The sequence below is a fragment of the Pongo pygmaeus genome, chromosome 9 (assembly GCF_028885625.2).
Source record: "Pongo pygmaeus isolate AG05252 chromosome 9, NHGRI_mPonPyg2-v2.0_pri, whole genome shotgun sequence".
NCBI lineage: Eukaryota > Metazoa > Chordata > Mammalia > Primates > Hominidae > Pongo > Pongo pygmaeus.
The window spans coordinates 86,956,056-86,980,679 of NC_072382.2; the positions used below are offsets into that span (position 1 = coordinate 86,956,056).

Consider the following 24,624-nt stretch of genomic DNA (forward strand, 5'->3'; position numbering starts at 1 on the left):
CACTGCACTCCAGCCTGGGCGACAGAGCGAGACTCCGTCTCAAAAAAAAAAAAAAAAAAAGAATAGAGGTGGGTTTGGAGGCCTAATTGCACTCTTGTGCTATGCACATATCTTTAAAGGTTTTTGAAACTTTGAATATAACATAGTCCAAGTAGTAGCTATGACTACTTAGACTATATTATGAAATGAAATGAGAGCTGCTATGAAACAGCTTTCATTGATGTACTATTGGCTCCCTCAGTTGTTTATTGGTTACTCTCACCTATGTATACAACAGCTTGCTAGCTTACCTCTTAAAATACAACACAGAATGGTTAGTTTACATTTATAGAGAGTAGAAGAGGCCAGGCATGGTGGCTCACGCCTGTATTCCCAGCCCTTTGGGAGGCCAAAGCAGGCAGATCACCTGAGGTTGGGAGTTCGAGACCAGCCTGACCAACATGGTGAAACCAGGTCTCCACTAAAAATCCAAAAATTAGTCGGGCATGGTGGCGTGTGCCTATAATCCCAGCTTCTTGGGAGACTGAGGCAGGAGAATTGCTCAAACCCAGGAGGCAGAGGTTGCAGTGAGCCAAGATCATGCCACTGCACTCCAGCCTGGGCAACAGAGCAAGATTCCATTGAGGCTCCATCTCAAAAAAAAAAAAAAGAGAGAATGGAAGAGAAATTTTCCCTTTATGTGACCTTTTATTTCTTGGACATTCCAACTTACATTATTCCTAAATGGCTGCATATCAACTCCAAATGATTTACAGAAAATTCTTTTTAATAATAATAAAATTTTATAATGTCTCACTCCTACGAGCTGGAGACAAAACCATGGGTAACATTTATTCTATGTTTATGTTTTATTCCAACAAATAGCTCCTTGAGGGTCTGTGAACCTTAGCTTTTGGCACAAGGTAAGTGTTTTAATGCGTAATTCTTAGAGAATTAATAGATAAGTGTTAGTCTTTTCTTGCATAAGGCTGAAATGTACTTCATTCATGTACTTATTCAATAAATACTTGGGTGTTTACCAAGTGCAAGTCAAGTGCTGGGTACTGGAATGTAGCAGCAAACAGGACCACATGGTCCCTGCCTTGATGAAGCATGGGAGGCAGACAATAAACCACTAATTTGAGCTTTAAAAAAAATGACAGGATGGTATGGTGGCTCATGCCTATAATCCCAGCCCTTTGAGAGGCCAAGTCAAGTGGATGAGCCCAGGAGTTTGAGATCAGCCTGAGTAACATGATGAAAACTTATCTTTACAAAACAAATATTAGTCCCTGCTATTTAGGAGGTGGAGATGGGAGGATCGCCTGAGCCCAGGGAGGTCAAGGTTACAGTGAGCCATGATTGTGTCACTGCACTCCAGCCTTGGTGACAGAGAGGGACCCTGTCTCAAAAAAAAAAAAAAAAAAAAAACATGGCTATAATAAAGGTACTATAAAAGAAAACTGTAGGGTGCTGTTTAACAGTGTAACTAAAGGACTTTAGTCAGAGGAGTTAGGAAAAACTTGTTTGAGAAAGCTTTCAGCTGATTTCTGGAAAAGGAACAGGCATTATGGAGCAGTGAAGAGCATGACTTATGGAAGACAGGAGGGTAGGAAAGAGCTTATCACAGGCCAGAAACTGAGAAAAGGGAGGGTGAGGGAGGCAGGGCAAGAGCAGATGCTGGTGATTTAGGCAAAGGTCAGATCAAGAAGAACACTTGGGTTTTTATTAGAGGAGTATAAGGTTGAAGATGGAGAGCCCATGATGCTAGTGACTAGGTCTTTGTTTAAGAGAGTTGTTGTTGTTGTTTAAAGACAGAGTCTCACTCTGTCACCCAGGCTGGAGTGTAGTAGCCTGATTATAGCTCATTGCAGTATCAAACTCCTGGGCTCAAGTGTTCCTCCTGCCTCAGATTCGTGAGTAGCTGGGAAGACAGGCATACACCACCATGCCCAGCTAATTTTTTAATTTTGGGTAGAGCTGGGTCTTAAACTCCTGGCCTCAAGCGATCCTCCTGCCTCAGCCTCCCAAAGTGCTGGGATTTCAGGCATGAGCCACCTCACCTGGCCAAGAAGGATTTTAGATTTTAAAATCTAAAAGAAGGATTTATTTTTAAAAAGTACCATAAAAGATGTATGTTGTTCTTAACAACATTCAGGGAAAATCTGTCTTCTTCTTTGGAGATCCCAATACATTCGTATGAACTTTTTAGGATGCAGTGAGTGAAGGGATCAGAACACCAAGAGAGAAGTGGCTTTCACCTGTTTCCTTTTATTTTCTACTTGAAATAACATTAACTAATAACTAGATACTATTCATACTCATTTCTCAACATAACTGAAAACCTCCTTCATCTCATCTTAGGAGAGGTGGACAAAAAGCCAGGCTCTGTGAATGCAACCTGGTCTCTAATTTGCTCCCATGGTGTAACTGGTGACATCCAGTTAACAGCTGTTTCTCTCTCTTTTGGGTGGACCAGAAACCAGTCTTTTTCCTCTTTAACAAAGGTTTACAAAGAGGCAAATGTTTAAAAATTCTCATGACCTAGTGCAAGTTATAAACTGAACATCTCATACCCTTGTTCTTTTGTATTTGGTAAAACTAAATAAATAATCTCATGGACTGGAACAGCCAAGGCCTTGCTGTACCATGCTCTACTGATGACAGTTTATGCACTCCATGTGTTCCTCGGTGACAGAACTGTTGTCACATGACAAATAGCCAAGACATTCCCTCTCACCATCTGACGAAGGATTGTCCAGGAGTTCCCTGCCAGCCTCTTATATCTCTCTCAGCTCCTAACAAAGCAGTGAGCACATAGTAGATAGTTAATTCATGGTTTTTGAGCAACTGAACTTTTTTCAAATTTATCCCAAGAAAAGAAAGTCATGAACTTCTGTGGTTGTTTGTGAAGAGCTGATACTACCAATGTTCAGTCTATAAAATTATCGTCTCTGAATAATGATGGTTTTTATTTTCTCCTTTATACTTGTCTTGCCCCCAGTTTTCTACAATAAGTATGGATATAGATATAGAAATAGGTGAGAATATGGTCATGAGTGAAAAAATTGAGATTATGATATAGATTTTTTTGAAAGTCAAGTTTATTTGGATCAGTGATTTGTTTGTTTGTTTTTGAGACAAGAGTCTCACTCTGTCACCCAGGGTGGAGTGCAGTGGCATGATCTCGGCCCACTACAACCCCCGCCTCTTGGGTTCAAGCAATTCTCCCACCTCAGCCTCCCCAGTAGCTGGGATTACAGGCATGTGCCACCACACCTAGCTAATTTTTTGTGTTTTTAGTAGAGATGGGGTTTTGCCATGTTGGCCAGGCTGGTCTTGAACTCCTGATCTTGGCCTCCTGCCTTGGCCTCCCAAAGTGCTGGGAGATCCTCCTGCCTTGGCCTCCCAAAGTGCTGGGATTACAGGTGTTAGCCATGTTTGTTTATTTTTATAGAGACAGGGTCTCCCTATGTTGACCAGGCTGGTCTCAAACTCCTGGGCTCAAGCGATCAGCCCACCTCAACCTCCCGAAATGTTAGGATTACAGGCGTGAGCCACTGCGCCCAGCCCAGATTTGTGTTTTTATATGAATAAGGCATTTAGAATATTTGAGGTGAAGGAAAAAATATGGCAGGTCATTTATGCTTCATTCTCCCTCAACAAACTGTGAGCTCCTTGAAGACTATTCTTTACTCATCTCTGTACCTCTAGTATCTAGCACAGCCTTATAGTATGAGCTCAGAGTTTCTTTGTTGAGTAAATGTTGTCAGATCTTGTCTGAAAGCAAAATCACACTGATGAAAACAAATACAATGTTATTTTTGCCTGTTGACACAGGAAACAAATTTTTTAACGTACTAACACTCAGTGATGAAATGCCCACCAATAAACAAGCTCTTTCTTACCCACTGGTGAGTATAAATTGTTCAAATATTCTGAAAACATTTGTAACAAAGCAGTCTTGCCCTTTTATCAGATAATTTCATGGATATAGGAACTCTTTCCCAGAACATACGGTCATGAACTTCTATGGTTGTTTGTGAAGAACTGATACTGCCAATACTAAATCTATAAAGTGATCACCTCTAAGTAACGGTAGTTTTTATTTTCTCCTTTATACTTGTTGTCTCCCAGTTTTCTACAATGAATATGGATAGAGATATAAAAACATGTGGGTATGGTTATAGATTTAAAGAAAAAAAACACAAAAATACAGGTTTTTTGGAATTCAAATTTATTTGTTTTCCTTCCCAGAATTTTCAATGAAATTGCATGGGTGGGGGGAACATTGACCCATTACTAACATTTTAACAATATAGAGAGTGGGGGGAAAGGTGACATATTGTCTTACTAACAATCTAATATCACTGTGCTTTAGAATAGTGCCATAACCTTTTCAAACTGCTTTAATGTATATTGCTTTATTATCACCCCACTTGCTTCAGCACCTAGTGTGACATGTCAGATTGTAGGGCACTGAGTAGATGGGGGAGATATTAAAAAGGAAAAAGCATATAAGGAACAATGATGCTTGAAGTCCCCAAAATAGTGTTGAGTTCTGAAGTTAAGCTTCATCTGCTTCCTGGTAAAACACACCTCTTCATGAAGCCAGAGAAGGCTGAAGTGGATTTCAAAGAGAGGCTCAGCTAAATTAGACCCACAGCTACCATAAGCTCCACAAGGGGGCCAGTGAAGCTGCCAAAACATTTCGGGCATCTCAGAATTCCCCACTGAGGCCTGCTGCTGCCACTCACATCATCCTGAACTGCTCACTCCACAAATGGACAAGAGACAAAGCCTGAGGCCATTTGCTCCTAAATGCTCTGAGGGAGGGGTGGTGGGCTTAAGTGTGGGGTTGCCAGTTGTAGCAAATAGAAATAAACGATGCCCAATTAAATATGAGTTTCAGATAAACAGCAAATAATTTGCTTACTATAAATATGACCCATGCAATAGGGTTGGGGCCGCACGTGGTCTCCAGCCCAATCGTTGTATGCTCAGTCATCACCAAGGAAAGCTCTCAGCTGCAGCCAGGGAATTGGTCTATTAAAGAGCCCATCTGTAGACTCAGTTTAACCAATGAAGACCACATCTTGAGATTCATTTGCCTGCTCTACCCATGTAAAGAAGTAGTATTACTATATTTATAATTGCAGAAATTATGTCAGTAATTTGCACATTTGCATAGGTTCTTTTCAGATAATTTTCATTTATAATACTTTTTTTTTAATCTCCTGAAAAACGGGAGGTAGAAAAGGCACTCCATCAAAATTTTTGCACAAATGTAAGCTTTAGGTAAGAAGTCAAAGATGAGCCAAGTGTGGTGGTGCAATCTGTAACCCCAGCTACTTGGGAGGCTGAGGCTGGAGGATTCCTTGAGACCAGGAGTTCAAGCCCAGCCTGGGCAGCATAGAGCCTTATTTTCTTATTATTTTGTGGAGGCTGCCCTATCTACTATAGTAGTCCCCTCCATTTATGGTCCTTCTTATATCCTGTTATTTTCCCCATGGTATTTATCATAATGTGTAAACAATATGTTTCAGTATGTTTATGTGTTTACTTCTTATTATCCAGTAAAAGGTACTCCTTGAAGGCAAGGATCATGAAGGTGTTGTTCAAAATTATCTCTGTAGGCCAGGCACAGTGGCTCACGCCTATAATCCTAGCACTTGGGGAGGCTGAGGCAGGTAGATCACTTGAGGCCAGGATTTCAAGACCAGCCTGGCCAACATGGTGAAACCTCATCTCTGCAAAAAATTCAAAAATTAGCTGGGTGTGGTGGTGTGTCTGTAATCCCAGTTACTGGGGAGGCTGAGGTGGGACAATCGCTTGAACCTGGGAGGGGGAGTTTGCAGTGAGCCGAGATCATGCTACTGTACTCCAGCCTAGGTGACAGAGCAAGACTCTGTTTCAAAAAACAAAAACAAACAAAAAAAACTATCTCTATAATGCCTAAAACAATGCTGGGCACCTTTCAGCTCTTTAAATCTACATTGTATGTATGACTGTTTGAAAGGGAATATTGGTCCATTTAAATTGCAGAATTTTGTAACTGAAAAGGAAGCATAGAGTTCATCTCCATCAATCCTCTTATTTCTGGAGGTTAAATATCTTTAGAGAACTGGAAAACCAGCTCTAAAATTCAAGTTTCATAAGTATCCAAACAGAGCTTTTTTTGACCAGTAAAGGATTTTTTTTTAATGTTGCATTTTCTCATTATTGGGAAAGAAAGAGCCTAGTTTTTCTCTTTAATGAGTATACAATGTCACAAATATAATTGATGTTTGGGGGAAGGGGCTAAGGATATAAGGTTTAATTCAACTGAAATTTACTAAGCATTTATTTTATGCTGGAAACATTCACATATGATTTCTTATTTTAATCCTTACGATAATATGCAGAGCTAGGTATTGTTATCCCATTTGACAGCTTGGACATTTAGGCCCAGGGAATTGACTTGCCTGAGATCATGTAGACAGGAAGTGGTAAGGGCAAGATTTAAAACCAGAGTTTCTCATTCTTTAACTACTCTTCACTCTACTACAGAGGTACTATATTTCTGTTTTTGTTTTATTTTGTTTTTAATTGAGCCAAAGGGTTTAGGTAACACATTTCTGTTACCTTATTTTGGTCTCAGATCTAAAGTTATAAGATTTATTAGGTCATAGTGATACAAGATATACTATAAATTTTTAAAAATTATTTTATTTATTTACTTTGAGACTGGATCTCACTCTGTCACCCAGGCTGGAGTGCAGTGGCATGATCTTGGTTTGCTGCAACCTCCCCCTCCTGGGTTCAAGAGATTCTCATGCCTCAGCCTCCCGAGTAGCTGGAACTACAGGCATTCACCTCCACACCTGGCTAATTTTTGTATTTCTAGTAGAGACAGGGTTTTGCCATGTTGGCCAGCCTGGTGTGGAACTCCTTTCCTCAAGAGATCCACCTGCTGGCCGGGCACGGTGGCTCACACCTGTAACCCCAGCACTTTGAGAGCCCGAAGCGGGCAGATCACTTGAGGTCAGGAGTTCGAGACCAGCCTGGCCAACATGGTGAAACCCCGTCTCTACGAAAAATAGAAAAATTAGCCGGGCATGGTGGCAGGCGCCTATAATCCCAGTTACTCGGGAGGCTGAGGCAGGAGAATCGCTTGAACCCAGGAGGCAGAGGTTGCAGTGAGCCGAGATCATGCAACTGCACTCCAGCCTGGGCGACAGAGCGAGACTCCATCTCAACAACAACAACAACAACAAAACAGATCCACCTACCATGGCCTCCCAGAGTGCTGGGATTACAGGTATGAGCCACCATGCCTGGCACATGTTTAAAGAGATATACTATACTTAACACCTCAAATAGCTATCAAATAGCCTATAAGAAAGTCTTTCTGCACTTTTCTATCTCTCTTTCATACCTTACAGACACTCAACAAATACTTGTTGAGTGTTAAAGAAATGTATTTGTGCCAGGAAAGAAGTTTTTATTATTTGTAGAAGAGATGGCACACTAATGAACTTGAACCAATAGGCATGCCTAGTTTACCTTAGTATTTCAAGAAGGTGTGCTTGCCCTTATAAAGTCTTAGATTTGTTTGTCATTTTTGTCTGAATGTTTTTAGAATTCTAGAAAGCATGTTTTCTGTATGCCCTCTCCTAGTTTTCCTTTAGGCTAAATTATTTATAAACAATTGGAAAGTATAAAATTACGACTATAAAACACGAACAGGGATTTTTTTTTTCAAAAAAAACCAAACAACTTTGAAGTTTTCTCTCCAATATATATTTTAGTGAGTAAAATAGATTCAGAAACACAAAACCATTTAGGAAAGGTTTTTATCCCTAAATGTGTTTTCATAATACATTTAATAATTCACTTCAAATACTTTTTAAATTTTTTCTAATTTCCTAAGATAAATGATTCTAACACATTTTATCTTTGTTGATTCTCAGATGTCAAATAAAGGAAGATGCAGTGGAGCGATTCATGTTTCAAATAAAGACACTTAGGGAAAAGAACCAAAAATATCATGAAAGAGTGAGTATAAAATTTAGAACCTATATATAGTCATTAAATATTTACACTCATGCTTTAAAAAATTGTGGATTATGGTGAAATATACTCTAGGAAATTATCTTCTTCAAAGCTTGGAATTGATTGATTTACAATCTATTTAAGTTTCTTTGTACATGTGAGGCAGAAGGATACTGCTGTTCCCATTATATTAGTTATAATGTCAGTGGAAGTTGGGTTGAATTATGTTATTTAGACTCTGAAGACACTGAATCTTAACTTCGAAATTTTAAAGTTTTGAAATCACATTTATCTTTTGACTTTTTATTTAACCAAACTATAAAACATTGGTTCTCCATTTTAAATCTCTTTGTCTTTTTTCTTTTAGATTTTCAGAGAGTATGCGTATGTAAATACCATTTGAAAAGCACAATCTCAGCTGTTAAAATTAGTAATTGCATATTTAAGATGATATACTGTTTTTATAAAATCAGATTAAAATGAATATCAAAAAGGTGCTATATATGACTATCAGGACTAAAGATCAACAGAAATAAAGTTTGGAAGCAATCAATGATAATTAACACAATTTATCCCTCAAGGTATCTCGTGAATGAAGAAATACTGAGAGTGCCCCCTTTTACCACATTTATTTTATATGGGCCCTGAAACTTCCACAGTTAACTGTTTTATTTTGGCTTCTGTCTAAAAAGAATATATCTACAAATTTTAATAGAGTCTGGAGTTAGAGACCTGAGTTTGCATCCTGACTGTACAGCTTACTGCTGATGTCATTTTGGCCAGATTTGGTATCAGCCTCAATTTCACTCTTGTAAAATGGGGATTCCTGTCTCCCCCATAGGGCTAATTTATTTGTTCATTCAGTACAAATCTTATCCACTAAATATTTAGTGGATAAGACAAGCCAGTAATACAACTGTGACTCTGACACTGTCACGATTCTCGAGGTTCATTCACTTGTAATAGGGACTAAAACAGAAGCTCAGTTTGGCCTGGTGCCTGAATGCAGGCTCCACATGAGATCCAGAGCACTACAGAGAAGTAAGTCCCATCAAGGCACCCATGCACATCCTCCAGTGATCAGCACAGGGACTTGTAGATCAGGACTTGGTTGTGGAAAGTACAACAAATCAGGATTGAGTAATCATTTTCCCCTTAGCCCATCATTTGGAGCCAGAAATAGTTAAAGTTCTTGTTTCCATGAAGATTGGCTCAAGAATGCACATTAGTGGACCCAGCAGTGAGGAGCAAGGAAAGACAGATTCTAACTACAACTCTTTATCTGAATATCATCCATTTCTTTCCTTTTATGTTGTTATTGCTGTAATTTAAACCACCATCTCTTACTCATCCTTCCCTCAAAGTACATTTTCCACAGTGCAACCAAATTACCTTTTGAATATTGTAAACCAGGTCCATTCTTTCATTCCTACTATTCTACCACAACTACTCTAGCAAAAGTTATTAATGACCAATTTGCCAGGTCTAAACTCTTTTTAGTCCTTACTTTACCTCTCATCTCTTAACATCCTTCAGTGGCTTCCTATTGCACAGAAAATAAAATCTATCGTCTTTACTAAAGTCTTCAGCACCCTTCAAAATCTGACCCCTTTTCACCTCTCAAACCTTGTCTCCAGCTGCTGCTGGAGGATTTTTTGCTCCTTAGCTCAGCTAGGTCTGGGTTCTTGACTCACAATCAGGAAGAAGTAGGCATGCAGACATGCGAAGAGTGAGCAAGGCAGGAAGTTTTATTGAGTGATGAAACAGCTTTTAGCAGGGAGGGGATGCAGGGGTGGTCCCCCTACCCAAAGGCAGGCAAGTTCCCAATATGGCTGAGCCCAGGGCTTTTCATGGGTTCAGAGTAGAGACTGTGTGCTGATTGGTTTCTGAGTATGCAAAAAATGTTAAGGTGGGCACAATAGTGTAGAAAACCAATTAGGAAAGGGTAGGTATATGTAAAATAGGTGAAGGATGAGGACCAATCAGAGGAAAGCTCACCAAACAGGAAGGCGGGTTATCAATATGGTTGGAAGATTTACCCAGGACTGTTTCCAGCTTGAAGGTTGGATTTCACTGGGGACTGGCCCCATCTGCCTAGGCATTTGTCTGCCTCCTGCCTCTATCACTGCTCCACATTTGCTTACCATCTCTTCTTTGAAATCTTGAAAAACCAATCTATTTATTTATGCCTTTACTCATGCTGTTTCCTCTTCCTGGAATGCTTTTTTCTTGGTTAGCTCCTTTTCATTCCCCCAACCTAAGTTGGAATATTGTGTAAAATTATATCTCCATTATTAAATTGCAAGCTTTTTAGGCAGCAGCAATCCAGTCTTACTTCTTTGTTTCTCCAGAAGAGTCCAGCTTGAGTGGGTGTTCAATAAATTTGTTGAGCTGATTCATGCTAACACTAGTGGAAGGAAAAATGTTTTGAGGTCATAGATATTTAACATGACTCATGTTTTCTCTTCAGTTATTTCAAAATCAGAAATGCCCCTCTTCTTTCCTACACATCATCTCTTCCTATGTATATTTAGTTCTGTTTGGATTATCACCTCGTTTATTATCTTTCTCTCAGTTTGCATTCAGTGCTCCACCTACCTCATTAGATGTTCCGTAGTTCACTCTGTCTACTTCCTTACTCTCCATTCATTCTTTCATTCCTACTATTCCACCACAACTGCTCTAGCAACAGTTATTAATGACCAATTTGCCAGGTCCAATAGACTCTTTTTAGTCCTTTCTTTACCTCTCACCTCTTCAGCAGCCACTTCCTTTATCTTAAAACCCTTTTCTCCTTTGGGTTCCAGGACCTCACTGCATCTTAACTACCTCTCTGACCATTTCTTCTCATTTTTTATTCACTGCTCTTTGCCTAGACCTATCCCTTAATTATCACATTTAGCAGAGTTCTGATCTCAACCCTTTTCTCTCACTCCTTTTTGGGGTCATCTCACTTAACACTATGGCTTCAAATAACCATCTATTTGTTAATAATTTTCATATCTATATGTGATAAATTTCATAATATTGTACACCAAAAAAAATGAGTGTATGTACAAACGGAAACGAATAAAGTCTCTAGTTTAGTTAATAACATTGTACTAATGTCACTTTCCTGGATTTGATAATGTACTATGGTTATGTAGAATCTTATCACTGGGGAAAGTAAGGTGAATAGTAGATTGGAACTCTCTGCTCTGTTTTGGCAACTTCCTTTCTTGTTTTTTCATTTGTTTGTTTGAGACAGTCTCACTCCGTCACCCAGGCTGGAGTGCAGTGGCGCGATCTCTGCTCACTACAATCTCCACCTCCCAGTTTCAAGGGATTCTCGTGCCTCAGCCACCCAAATAGCTGGGATTACAGGCATGCGCCACCACACCCAACTAATTTGTGTACTTTTTGTAGAGACGGGGTTTCACCATGTTGGCCAGGCTGGTCTCAAACTCTTGACCTCAAGTGATCCATTTGCCTCAGCTTCCCAAAATGTTGGGATTACAGGTGTGAGCCACCACACCCAGCCTCTTTTCTTGTTCTTATGAGTCTTAAAAAGTTAAAAGAGTAAGCGTGAGATGACTTTATATGAAAACAAAATCACTTTTTTTTGTAGCATATTTACTGAATATCCTTTTTCCATTTTTATAATGTGATAATTATTCTTACCTTAAATAGTAATTATTTGCCTCACTTTGTAGGATAAACATATTTTTAGCACATTAGTGATACAGCTAACTAAATTTTGTTTCTGTATATTACTCAAAATAATTCTTGAGACATTGAATTCTGTAAAATGCTATCAGACACATTTTCCTTCCATTCAAAATTCATATGGGGTTTGGGAAGTTTAATATAGGTGATATTAAATTTATATATAATGTCAAATAGTGTTTAATAATGTTTATGCAGGCCAGGCACAGTAGCTCATGCCTGTAATCCCAACACTTTGGGAGGCCAAGGCAGGAGGATCACTTGAGGCCAGGAGTTTTGAGACCAGCCTGGGCAACATAGTGAGAGCCCGTCTCTACAAAAAATTGTAAAAAGTAGCCAGGTGCAGTGGTGTGCACCTGTAGTCCCACCTACTCAGGGGGCTGAGGCAGGAAGATGCTTGAGCCCAGGAGTTTGAGGTTACAGTGAGCTATGACCATGCCACTGTACTCCAGCTTGGGCAACAGACTAAGATCCTGTCACTAAAATGGTAAAAATTAAACAATTTTTTTTTAATTTTGTAAATGAAAAATATCACATGCTTGAAAAGAATAGTCATTGTGTTAAATATTTAATCTAGGAGATCCGGATTTATTTTAAGAAGTATTGTGTCAAATATGGAAAGAAAAGTAAAATTTCTTTGTATATGATATACATTTCTTTGTCACTTGTATGTAGTGGTTTTAAAATTACCACTCTTTGGAATTTTTTGCCTGTATATCATGGTAAATATTTTTGAGCTGGGATTGAATTTAGAGGCCATTGTTGTCTTACTAAAATTAACTAACATAAGTAAAATCAGATATCTTTACTTAGGATTCAAAACATACTTGATAAAGGAATTTTCCACTTCTACAAAAATAAGTGGAAAAGTCCATATTAAGAAAAAGTATTAGCAGAGCAATAGTTTGGCAAGTGATATTTCCATTACTATTATTCAAGTTTCTATAAATATTTCATTTAAAAATAACATGTCAAACTAAAATAATTCAATTTATTTATAAGCAAACAAAACATTAATCTATTTCATTTCAGAAAATAGAATATCTGAGAATTGGTTAAAGAGTAGTAAATTATTTATTTTTCAGTTGTTAACATTCATTGGCCTTCATTTTTTAGTTAAACTTCATTTTGAAATAAGTATAGATTAACTTATAGTTAATAAAAATGTTATAAAAAATGATATAAAAATGATAGAAAGGTCCTATGTACCTACTACCTAGCTTCTCATAACATACTACAAAATCACAGTACAATATTATAACTAGGATATTGACAAGATTAACATGGAAAGCCAAAATACAGAAGATTTCCATCACCACAAGTATCCCTCATGTGACCTTCATAGCCACTCTCTCCCCTCCCAGTTCTGCCCCCTCATTAGACCCTGGCAACCATTAATCTGTTCTCCATTATTATAACGTTACTTCAGGAATGTTATACAAATGGAATCATACAATAAGTAACCCTTTGGTACTTGGCTTTTTAAAATTCAGCATAATTCTCTGGAGGTACATCCAGGTTGTTGTGTGTGTAATCAGTCAGTTTCTTTGTATTGCTGGCTAGTAGCGTGGTGGGGATGTACCAGTTTGTTTAACCATTCACCTGGAGGACATCTGGGTTGTTTCCAGTTATTGGACATTTTACGTAAAGCTAATATAAACATTCATGGACAGGTATTTGTAAGAACAAAAGTTTTCATTTCTTTGGAATAAATGCCCAGGAGTTCAACTGCTGGGTAGTATGATAGTTACATGTTAGTTTTTAAAGAAACTATTGAACTACTTTCCAAATTGGCTGTACCTTTTACATTCTCACCATCATATATGAGGGATCCAGTTTCTCCTCATCCTCTCCAGAATTTAGTGATGCCGCTATGCACTATTTTATGTTAGCCTTCTGGTAGGTGTGTAGTAATATCTCAGTGTGGTTTTAATTTGCATTTCCCTAGTGGCTAATGATGTTGAATATCTTTTCTTCTGCTTGTTTGTCTTTTGCTCATTTTATAATTAGACTTTTTGTACTCTTGAGTTTTACATATATATATAATCTTCTAAAACTAGTCCTTTCTTGGATATGTTATTTGCAAATATTTTCTCCTAGTCTGTAGTTTGTCTTTCATCCTCATAAAAGGGTCTGTAACGGAGTAAAAGTTTTTAATTCTAATGAAGTCCAGTTTATCAATTTTTCCTTTATGGATTATGCTTTCAGTGTCAAGTTTTCAAACTCTTTGCCTAGCCCTAAATCTCAAAGATTTTCTCCTATGTTTTATTCTAAAATTTTTGTAGTTTCACCTTTTACATTTAAATCATGGTCCATTTTGAGTTAGTTTGTGTATAAGCTGTGAGGCTTAGATCAAGATTCTTTTTTTTTCTACCTGCAGACGTCCAGTTGCGTCTGCACTATTAGTTGATAAAGCTATCTTTCCTGCATTGAATTGCTTTCACACCTTTGTCAAAAATCAGTTCGACATTGAATAGGCATTTCTCCAAGGAAGATATACAAATGGCTAACAAGCACATGAAAAGATGCTCAACATAGTTATTAGAGAAATGCAAATAAAAACCACAATGAGGTACCACTTTCTCCTAATAACTGAGCCTCAAAATACATAAAGTAAAGTTTGATAAGGATAAGTTTGAGGATTAACAATTTTTTTTTTTTGAGATGGAGTTTTGCTTTGTTGCCCAAGCTGGAGTGCAGTGGCATGATCTCAGCTCACTGCAACCTCTACCTCCTGGGTTCAAACGATTCTGCTTCCTCAGCCTCCTCAGTAGCTGGGATTACAAGCAGCCGCCACCATGCCCGGCTAATTTTGTATTTTTAATAGAGATGTGGTTTCACCACGTTGGCCAGGCTGGTCTCAAACTGACCTCAGGTGATCCGCTCGCCTCAGCCTCCCACAGTGTTGGAATTACAGGCGTGAGCCACCACACCCCGCCTTGTGTGGGTGTGTTTCTGAGTGCTCTATTCTCTTCAGTTGATCTGTACACCTACCCCTCTGTCTATACCATACAGTCTTGATTACTATAGCTATATAATATGTCTTGAAATAAGGTAAATTAATTCCTCTTACTTTATTCTTGTTTTTCAAAATCATTTTAGCTATACTGGCTCCTTTGTCTTCTCATATAAATTTTAGAATTATCTTGTATATATTAGCCCCCGACCCAAAGAAAACTTACTAAGCTTTACATAGGGATTATATTAAAGCTGTATATCAAAATTGGGATATCTTTACTATGCTGTCTTCCAATCCATGAACATGATATGTTTCTCCATTTATTTATATCTTGTTTTATTTTTATTTATTTAATTTATTTATTTATTGAGACAGGATCTCCTTCAGTCACCCAGCCTTGAGTGCAGTGGCACAATTACGGCTCACTGCAGCCTCAACCTTCTGGGCTCCCACCTCAGTGTTCCAAGTAGCTGGGACTACAGGCATGCACCACCACACCTGGCTAATTTTTAAATTTTCTGTAGAGATGGGGTTTCACCATGTTGCCCAGGCTGGTCTTGAACTCCTAAGCTCAAGCAATTCACCTGCCTTGACCTCCCAAAGTGCAGGGATTACAGGCAAGAGCCACTGTGCTGGGCCCAGATCTTTATTTTTTTTTAATCAGCATTTTCTAGTTTTCACTATGCAAGTCCTATACATGTTTTGTTAGATATTTTCGCTGGGTCTAGCATTCTAGATGGACAGTTCTTTATTTTCATCACATAACAAATAATGTGCCACTTCCTGTTACCTTTCTTCTAGCTAGCATGGTTTCTGATGAAAAATATGCTGATATAGTTTGAGTACCCCTTAACTGAAATTCTTGGGACCAGAAGTGTTTCCAATTTCAGATTCTTTTAGATTCTGGAATATCTGCATATACAGAATGATATATCTTGGGGATGGGACTCAAGTCTCAACATGAAATTCATTTATGTTGCATATACACCTTATACGCATAGCCTAAAGTTAACTTTATTTTCCCCTTGGGGGTGTTGAGTAAACTGTGTTTGGTGTGCCTGCATTTTGACTGCAACCTGTCACATGACATCAGGTGTGTCATTTTCCATTTGTGGCATCATATTAGTACTCAAGAAGTTTCAGATTTTAGGCTGGGCACAGTGGCTCATGCCTGTAATCCCAGCACTTTGGGAGGCCAGGGCAGATGGATCAGCTGAGGTCAGGAGTTCGAGACCAGCCTGGCCAACATGGTGAAATCCCATCTCTACTAAAAATACAAAAAAAAATTAGCCGGGTGTGGTGGTGGGCGTCTATAATCCCAGCTACTTGGGAGGCTGAGGCAGGAGAATCGCTTGAACCAGGGAAGTGGAGGTTGCAGTGAGCCAAGATCCCACTACTGCACTCCAGCCTTGGTGACAGAGCAAGACTCCATCCCAAAAAAAAAAAAAAAGTTTCAGATTTTAGAGCATTTCAGATTTTGAATTTTCTTATTTTTATTTTTTGAAACTGGGTCTTTCTCTGTCACCCAAGCTGGAGTGCAATGGTGCGATGATAGCTCACTGTAACCTCAAACTCCTGGGCTAAAGCGATACTCCCTCCTCAGCCTCCTGAATAACTGAGACTACAAGCACCACCCTACCTGACTAAATTTTAAATTTTTTGTAGAGACAGGGTCTCACTATGTTGTCCAGGCTTGTCTTGAACTCCTGGCCTCAAGTAATCCCCCCACCTCTGCCTCCCAAAGCACTGGAATTACAGGCATGAGCCACCACACGCTGCCCAGATTTTGGATATTCTAATTAGGTATGCCCTGTATGCTCATTGTTTTTCCCCTATAGGTAAGGTGTGGTTTTTCTCTGACTGCTTTTAAGACTTTTCCCTTGTATTTAGTTTTCAGAAGTTTGATTATGATGTGTCTTAACATGGATTTCTTTCTGCTTATCTTGTTTGGGGTATGCTCAGCTTCTTGAATTCATAGGTTTATGTCTCTTGGAAATTTGGGAAGTTTCCAGCCATTATTTATTGGAGTACTTTTTCAGTCCTGCCCTCTTTCTCTCCCTCTAATACTCCAGTAACATGAATCTTTTGTTATAGACCAGGCTTGCTGGCTCACACCTGTAATCCCAGCACTTTGAGAGGCCAAGGGAGTTTCAGATCAGCATAGCAACATAGCAAGACCTCATCTCTAAAAATAATAATAATAATAATAATAATAATTCTAAAATGTCAGCCACCTTAGTATTGGCATCTACATATTGTCATTTTTCATTTAGTTTACAATCTTCCTGGTTCTTGGTATGATGAGTGATTTTGAAACCTGGACATTTTTGTATAATGTCATAAGACTCTAGATCTTATTTGTAATCTTCTGTTTTACCTAGCTTTTATTGGCATTGCTCTGCCAGGGGAAGTAGGGATATCACCTCATAATGCCTGGTGGAAGTAGAAGTCCAGGCTTCCCACTTGGCTTCCTGTGATACCCAAAGGCTGGGAACTTCTTGACTCTATCTTGAGGAAAAGTAGTGTATAGTTGGTCAAACGTGAATTACTGTTGATTTTCATGACAGAATAGACGCTTAAAAGAAGAACAGATTTGGCACATACGGCATCTACTAAAGGAACTGAGTGAAGAGAAGGCAGAGGGATTGCCAGTTGTAACAAGAGAGGATGTTGAAGAAGCGATGAAGGAAAAATGGAAGTTTGAAAGAGACCAGGAAAAAAATTTGAGAGGTGATTTCGGAACATAGAAAACTATCATAGAGTTGTGCCAAGTTATTTCTTGAATATATTAATGCTTTATTCTTCCAATATGTTCAGAATGCTGTAAGTGTATTTTAAACGGCATTATTACCACCGCAGCCACAAACACATGTAGGTAAATGGGCAGGAGAGGGAAATAATAAAGTGGGTAGAGGTAATGAAGCCAAGCAAGGAGGTGGAAGAAGGGTAGTGATCAAAAACAGATGAAATTTATCTGACTGTTTTTTTGGGGATAGGGTGTAGTTCAGTCACCCAGGCTAGAGTGCAGTGGTGCGATCTCAGCTTACTGCAATCTTAACCTCCCGGGCTCATGCAGTCCTCCCACATCAGCCTCCCAAGTAGCTGGGACTCCAGGTGCACACCACTATGCCTGAGAATTTTGTTCCTTTTTTGTAGATATGAGGTCTTGCTATGTTGCCCAGGCTGGTCTCGAACTCCTGGGCTCAAGGGATAGTCCCATCTCAGTCTCCCAAATTTCTGGGATTACAGGCGTGAGCCACCATGCCCAGCCTCATCTGACTCTTACAACAGGACAGTATCTTGTTAAACACCATTACTCATAGTAGCGTTTTGTTCTTTTTCTCTCTTTTTTTTTTTTTTTTTTTAATTCTGTTGTTTGGTGGTTTCATTGGCTTCAGCTTCAGCTTAGATTTGGGAATGATAAGGCAAATATAACCATGAAAGCTGTTTCCCCCAATATCTCTAAGGAAGCCAAGCACCCCATTAGATGGGGGAAATAGGGATTAGAGTTGGGAAAGGGGAATTTTGGAGAACATGGGTAGTAACGACACTAGGTACAGGCAATGAAAGACCCAGGGCATACTCTTGCTGTAGGCTTAGGAAATACCATGGTACTGAGGGTAAATCATGCAGTTCTGACATACACACTTTGAAATTCCTATTCTTTCATTCTAAACTTGCTGCTAAGATTTCTAGGACCACTTTTGCCAAAACCTCCATAAATAACATCCCTGCTAGGAAGCTGGAAAACACGAGAAAGGGACCTAAGTGCTATCATTTGTTAGCCCTTAGGAAATCCACGTATTTCTGGATTTCTCCAAGTGCCTACTTAGCTGAGCACTTTGCACAAAGCAGGCTCTCCACTCAATAGATATTTGCTGTTTTGAGTGAAATCGTTTCCAAGACCAAACATCAATAGGCAAGTTTCATTTTTAGGGGAGTCCAAAACTGTTTCCATAGACCTCCTCCTACCCAAGTCTCTTCATTGGCAATAGGAATGTCATGACGTGGTAGATAGTATATTTTGCACGACTTCTTTCCAAGAGAGTTCTGCTTATGTTTGGAAGGAATACTTTAATAAGTCCCTTGAGATGGAGTGAGACCCCAAAGGATGCTCAGTTATGCTCGCTAAACTGCCTTCTAAAGGAATGGGCCCAGTTAGTTGAGATGCGCCTGTTGATGGTTTGGGCTGAGCATGGGGATATGTCATACAAGACTGGGCCACACTGCATGACTGAGCACAGTAGAGGAGGACTGGACATGCATGGGAAGAAAGGAAGCTCACAGACTTGGAGGAAGAGAGGGAAAGTAAGAGAACAGAAGTGTCTGGAAAACATTTCCGAGGTAGTCACTTTATGTCCCAGGTAGTCCCTTGCAACTCATTTTGGTGTGGAGCAGCAGCAGGTGCTTCACCTGTCAGCTTGTTACAATGCCAATTCCCAGGCCCCACCCAGACCTACTGAATCAGAATCCGCATTCTGACAAGATCCCAGGGGATTCCTATGCACAGTAAGATTTGAGAAATACTGCTGCAACCCTTTTCATCCAACTTTTAGAAAGGACTCTTTCAGCTGCAAGGATAAAAAATCCAACTCAAACTAGCCTAAGCATAAAGAGGATGTTAGTCTTTTCACATCACTTAACACAGAAAGACAGAGTGCTTCTGACCTGGATACAAGGCCTCACATGGTGTCAGATCTCAGCTTAAACAAACAAACAAAAATCTCTGGGGCGTATGTGTTACTAGAAGGGAAGGGAAGAGGTTCTAAGCAAGTAGAAAAACAGCCACTACATCCATCTCCCTTTTACAATCTTCAGTGACATCTACTAACCCTCCCCTCAAAGGCCAAATGGGGCACCGGCCTGAGACAGTAGCAGTCTGCTCAAATGAGAAAACAACTACCCATCTGGCTTATAGTAGTATTGATAATTGTTTAATGAAAATAACCACCATTTGTTAAGAGATTTTAAATATAGTATCTTGTGGCCAGGCATGGTGACTCATGCCTGTAATCCTAGCACTTTGGGACGCCAAGGCGGGCAGATTGCCTGAGGTCAGGAGTTCGAGACCAGCCTGGCCAACATAGTGAAACCCTGTCTCTACTAAAAATACAAAATTAGCCGGACGTGGTGGTGGGTGCCTGTGATCTCAGCTACTTGGGAGGCTGAGGCAGAAAATCACTTGAACCTGGGAGGTGGAGGTTGCAGTGAGCCGAGATCGCGCCACTGCTCTCCAGTCTGAGTGACAGAGCGAAACTCCATCTCAAAAAAAAAAAAAAATTAGTATCTTGTGTACATCTTTGGAAAAAGATGAGTCCTGAGTCCTTCTGGACCTCTGGACTGAAGAATATCACCCTGGCCTGATTGAAATGCTTCAGTCATTCAACAGACATTTATTGAGCACCAACTAATTGCCAGGCTCTGTGCTAAGTGCTGGATTTACAGAGATGAATATAATGTAGTCTTGCCTTCAAAGAACTCTCAAACAAGGTGATATATGGTGATGAGACAAACAGCCATTAAGTTTGTTGTACTTGACTGTTTTGTAATGCTTCTTTTTCAAAAATATTCAGCAACATGATATTCAGCCTAAAGACTGAATAGAATATCATGTTTAGCAAACAAAGTTTATATCCCTGAAATAGTTCAATATTTGTACATATTTAACTGGGGAACTTACCCATCACTCTGGTTTTACCAAAGGGGGGTGGGAGAAGACATGTTATTATGACTGTCAGAGGCTATCATTTCACACAAGAGAAATCCAAATAAATGAACTTTAGATGACTGAATCAAACAATTTACTTACAAAAATGGTTGCCAAGGACCTGGGAAGGACACAAGTTGAAATCACTTTTGCTCAGAGGGTATAATGGCCAGAAAAATGACAATTTACTAATAAAGAATACATATTATATGACACACTATACAAAATAGGACCCTTATTAAGCTATCACAGGAATGATGTAAACTTGCAGCTTCCTAGGCATATGGGTTGTCTATTATGTCTTTCAATCAACCCTCAAACCACACATCTACTTTGTAATCAGAAGTTTAATTTTACTTAGATTTTGAATCAGGGGAGGTAGATAATAGTTTGAATAGTTTAGAATTTCCTAAATTTTAGATATAAAATAGTATTTATGAGTTAGCAGTATTTTAATATCAGATCTTAACTTCTTAAAACCAGATTGCAACATATAATGGTTACAAGGAAAATAGAAATGACACAGTGTCTTTATTTTCAACAGATATGCGCATGCAAATAAGTAATGCTGAGAAACTATTTCTTGAGAAACTCAGTGAAAAGGAATATTGGGAGGAGTACAAGAATGTAGGGAGTGAACGACATGCTAAACTCATTACCTCCTTACAAAATGACATCAACACAGTTAAAGAGAATGCAGAGAAAATGTCAGGTCAGTTGCAACAAAACTAGTTCAAGTTCAGTAAAAAACATCTTTAGTAGGGCATACATTGATGGAAGAAAAAAGTGCGTACTGCCTGAATCATTCATTACTCTGCTGTCAGCACAAGCAGCTGTGAGCCTAAGGGTAAAGGTGGAGGGGGGAAGCAGAAAAATGATCCCAGGACCACCTGTGAAACTGAGAAGGGGAAATAAAGAAATGGGCGGGTGGGGGGCGGTGTGCAGAAGCCCTGTGACCAACTGACTTTAAGAAAGACGCTTCTGGCTGGATGCGGTGGCTCATGCCTGTAATCTCAACAGCCTGAGGCTGGAGGATCGCTTGAGCCCAGAAGTTTGAGACCAGCCTAGGCAACACAGTGAGACCGTATCTCTACAAAAAATTAAAAAATCAGTTGGGCATGGTGGCTCGTGCCTCTAGCACCAGCTACTTGAGAGGCTGAGGTGGGAGGATCAGTTGAGCCCCGTGGTCAAGGCTGCAGGGAGCTGTGATTGTGCCACTGCATTCCAGCCTGGGTGACAGAGCAGACCTTATCTCAAAAAAAAGAAGAAAGAATCTTCATTCAATGGATGGGGTCTGTATGATTCCACACTGGGACAGGAGCAATTCCACCAAGATAGGAGTGTCCTGAGGCCAGGTTGTATTAGAAAGAGAATTCACCTGGGGCAAGCTAAGTCAGCTTAGCCAGGCTGGATATCCAGAATCATCATGGAGAAATGTCAAAGTCAATTAAGTTGTAACCAGGGAAAAACTGGGGAACAAACATGAGATGAGAAGTGGAGAGGCTATAGAGTAGGATGCCGTCAGGAGCAATGAAGCTTACCAGGACTAGATCTGGACACGATGAGGGCCAGCTGTCTGTTACTGAGGCAAGCATAGCAGCTTAAAAGAACACCAGAGACCCAGACACAGAAGAGTCATAGGACAGAATTAATGGGGGAAATCTGGCCCAAAAGAGTTGCTGTGGGTGGACAACAGTCCAGGACCCAGCTGGAGATAGTGCCCTGCGTTGTGGAGGGGTTCCTGTGGGTGGTTCCCATGTTCCCCTGTCAGGGCTCTCTGCTTGTGGACCAATTTGTATGTAAGTTTCTCAGCTTAGGGCCTCTGCACCACAGTGGTGGTGTAAACTTGGCCCCATATCAGTCTGGGCTTGAAGTTCCAATTTGTCAAAAGGTTCTTCTTCTGAAAAGAGAACGAGAGTGCCAGCCTGCTACTCCCTCTGTCCCCACTCAAATCCTCTCCCACTATTACCAGTTTCTTATGTAGCAGTCAGAAATATTCTATGCATATATATATATATATATCACAAATAGCATGCTATAAATATGATGTCTTACTTGCTTTTCATGTAACAACATGAACATCCTTCTAAATCAGTATATCTTAATACTGCCTCATTCTTCCAGTGGTTGCATTGTTTTATTGTACCTTTTTTTTTTTTTCTCGAGACAGGATCTCACTCTGTCACCCAAGATGAAGTGCAATTGCATGAACACAGCTCACTGCAGCCTCAACCTCCCAGGCTCAAACGATCCTCCCATCTCAGCCTCCTGAGTAGCGGGACAGCAGGCGTGTGCCACCATACCTAGCTAATTTTATTTATTTTTTGTAGAGGTCTCACTGTGTTTCCCAGGCTGGTAACCATAATTTTTTGACCAGTTTCTTACACATAAGCATTAAGGTTGTTTCTAGTGTTTTAGTATTACAAATAATGCTGCAATGACTATCCTTACACATATCTCATTTTCCTATGACAAATATTCTTGTATTTATGTCATTTCACTTATGTGTATCTCTGAAAGAAATGGTTGTGTGAAACAGACTGTTTATTTTACTGTGATAAATGTGGCCCTCCATAAAGGTTGTACCAAGTGGTACTTCTAACAGTATGCATGAGGATACCTATTTTCCCACATCTTCAGCAACAGGGGGTGGTATCCAAATTTTTGTGCTTTGTCAGTCTTATGGGTCGAAAATGGTATCTCATTGTAGTTTTAATTTCCATTTCTTTTATTAAAAGTGACACTGAATGTGTCTTTTCATAACTTCAAGAGCTATATGAATTTCCTTTTCCATAAACCATCTGTTCACATCTGTCACCCATTTTTCTATTGTGTTGTGGCACTCTTTACATTTTGAAGAAATTAGCTCTTTAACTGTGATATAAATTGCAAATATTTTTCCCATTTGTCATAGTTTTTTTGTTTGTGGGTTTTTTAATGAAGAAATATGATTTTAAAGTGCCCAACTTATCAGTCTTTGATTTTATGTTTATGAGATTATGAATGAATTCTCCAATATTTTATTCTAAAATTTTTATGGTTTTGTTTTTATATTTAAGTCTTTGTTTTTGTGTGAGAGAGTGATCCAACTTAATTTTTTTACCAAATGGTTTTCCAGTTGTTCCAACATCATTTATCATCAATTTTTATCCTACTGATTTGAAGTGCTAACTTTATTATACTCTTATTTCTCATATATATCTGAATCTTATTCTCTACTATCTATTCTGATTCACTGATCTGCCTATGCATTTGTTAACCAGTAGAATACTTTTTAAAAAGTTATTGTTCTGGCATGTTTTCAAAATTTCAAATATTTTAGCCAGTATTTATTTTACATTTTTAAAGTAGGAAAAGTGATCTTCTCATATAAACTTAACCCATTATCTTGATCAGAAGTTTGGATGATTGGGCCAAGCGTGGTGTCTCACGCCTGTAATCCCAGCATCTTGGGGGGTCCACGGTGGGTGGGTCACCTGAGCTCAGGGGTTAGAGACAAGCCTGAGCAACAGGGTGAAACCCCATCTCTACCAAAAATACAAAAGTTAGCTGGGTGTGGTGCTGCACACCTGCAGTTCCAGCTACTTGGGAGGCTTAGGTGGGAGGATCACCTGAGCCTAGTAGGCAGAGGTTGCAGTGAGCCAAGATTGCGCCACTGCACTCTAGTCTGGGTGACAGAGAGAGACCTTGTCTTAAATTAATGAATTAATTATTAACTAGGATGATTTCTTTGACTTAAAAATTTTCATGTGGTTGTATTCAACTTTGGGGTGGTAAAAACATTTATATATTGAATTACTTGCTGGTCAAGCCATGGGGCGCAGCCATAAGAAAATGGTTGTTATGGGCTTGTATTATTTTCCATTAGTTTTAGGGACTTGTCTTAACCATCCAGGTAGCAGCAGCCACTCTACCAGGGGAACTATTAAAACATGTTGGAGACCACTAACTGGACACAATGAATATGAGCAAGACTCCTAAATCAATCTATCTGAAGGCTTACTACCATCATCCCCTCTTTTTCTCCTACCTTCTACACAGGCTTCCTTCTTTCATAATTTTCCTGGAATTCTCCTCCAATAATTGTGGGGTTTGCGTTAGGCTGCTTTACATGCAAGGAACAGAGATCAAGTCAGGCTATTGTTGGGGGCTGGGAGGTTGCTGTAAGTGAAAGAGGATATTAAAACTTTTTAAAGTCTCAGTTTACACTGAGGTGGCAAAATGAGATGAGATACCACCA

General features: G+C 39.4%; 1 protein-coding gene across 25 annotated transcripts in view; it reads left to right on the forward strand.

The window, feature by feature from the left end:
* CCDC83 (coiled-coil domain containing 83) overlaps nt 1–24,624 on the forward strand; it is a 123,456-nt gene that overhangs the window by 18,898 nt on the left and 79,934 nt on the right. For 14 of the 25 annotated variants that reach the window (XM_054438005.2, XM_054437998.2, XM_054437985.2 and 11 more), the window contains 3 exons: nt 7,932–8,016; nt 17,245–17,407; nt 20,929–21,096. In XM_054438005.2, the coding sequence (XP_054293980.1) occupies nt 7,932–8,016; nt 17,245–17,407; nt 20,929–21,096 (416 nt within the window). Of the gene's footprint in view, nt 1–7,931; nt 8,017–17,244; nt 17,408–20,928; nt 21,097–22,554; nt 22,672–24,624 lie in introns of all 25 variants that reach the window. The other 11 variants (XM_054437986.2, XM_054437989.2, XM_054437987.2 and 8 more) reach the window with 2 other exon arrangements.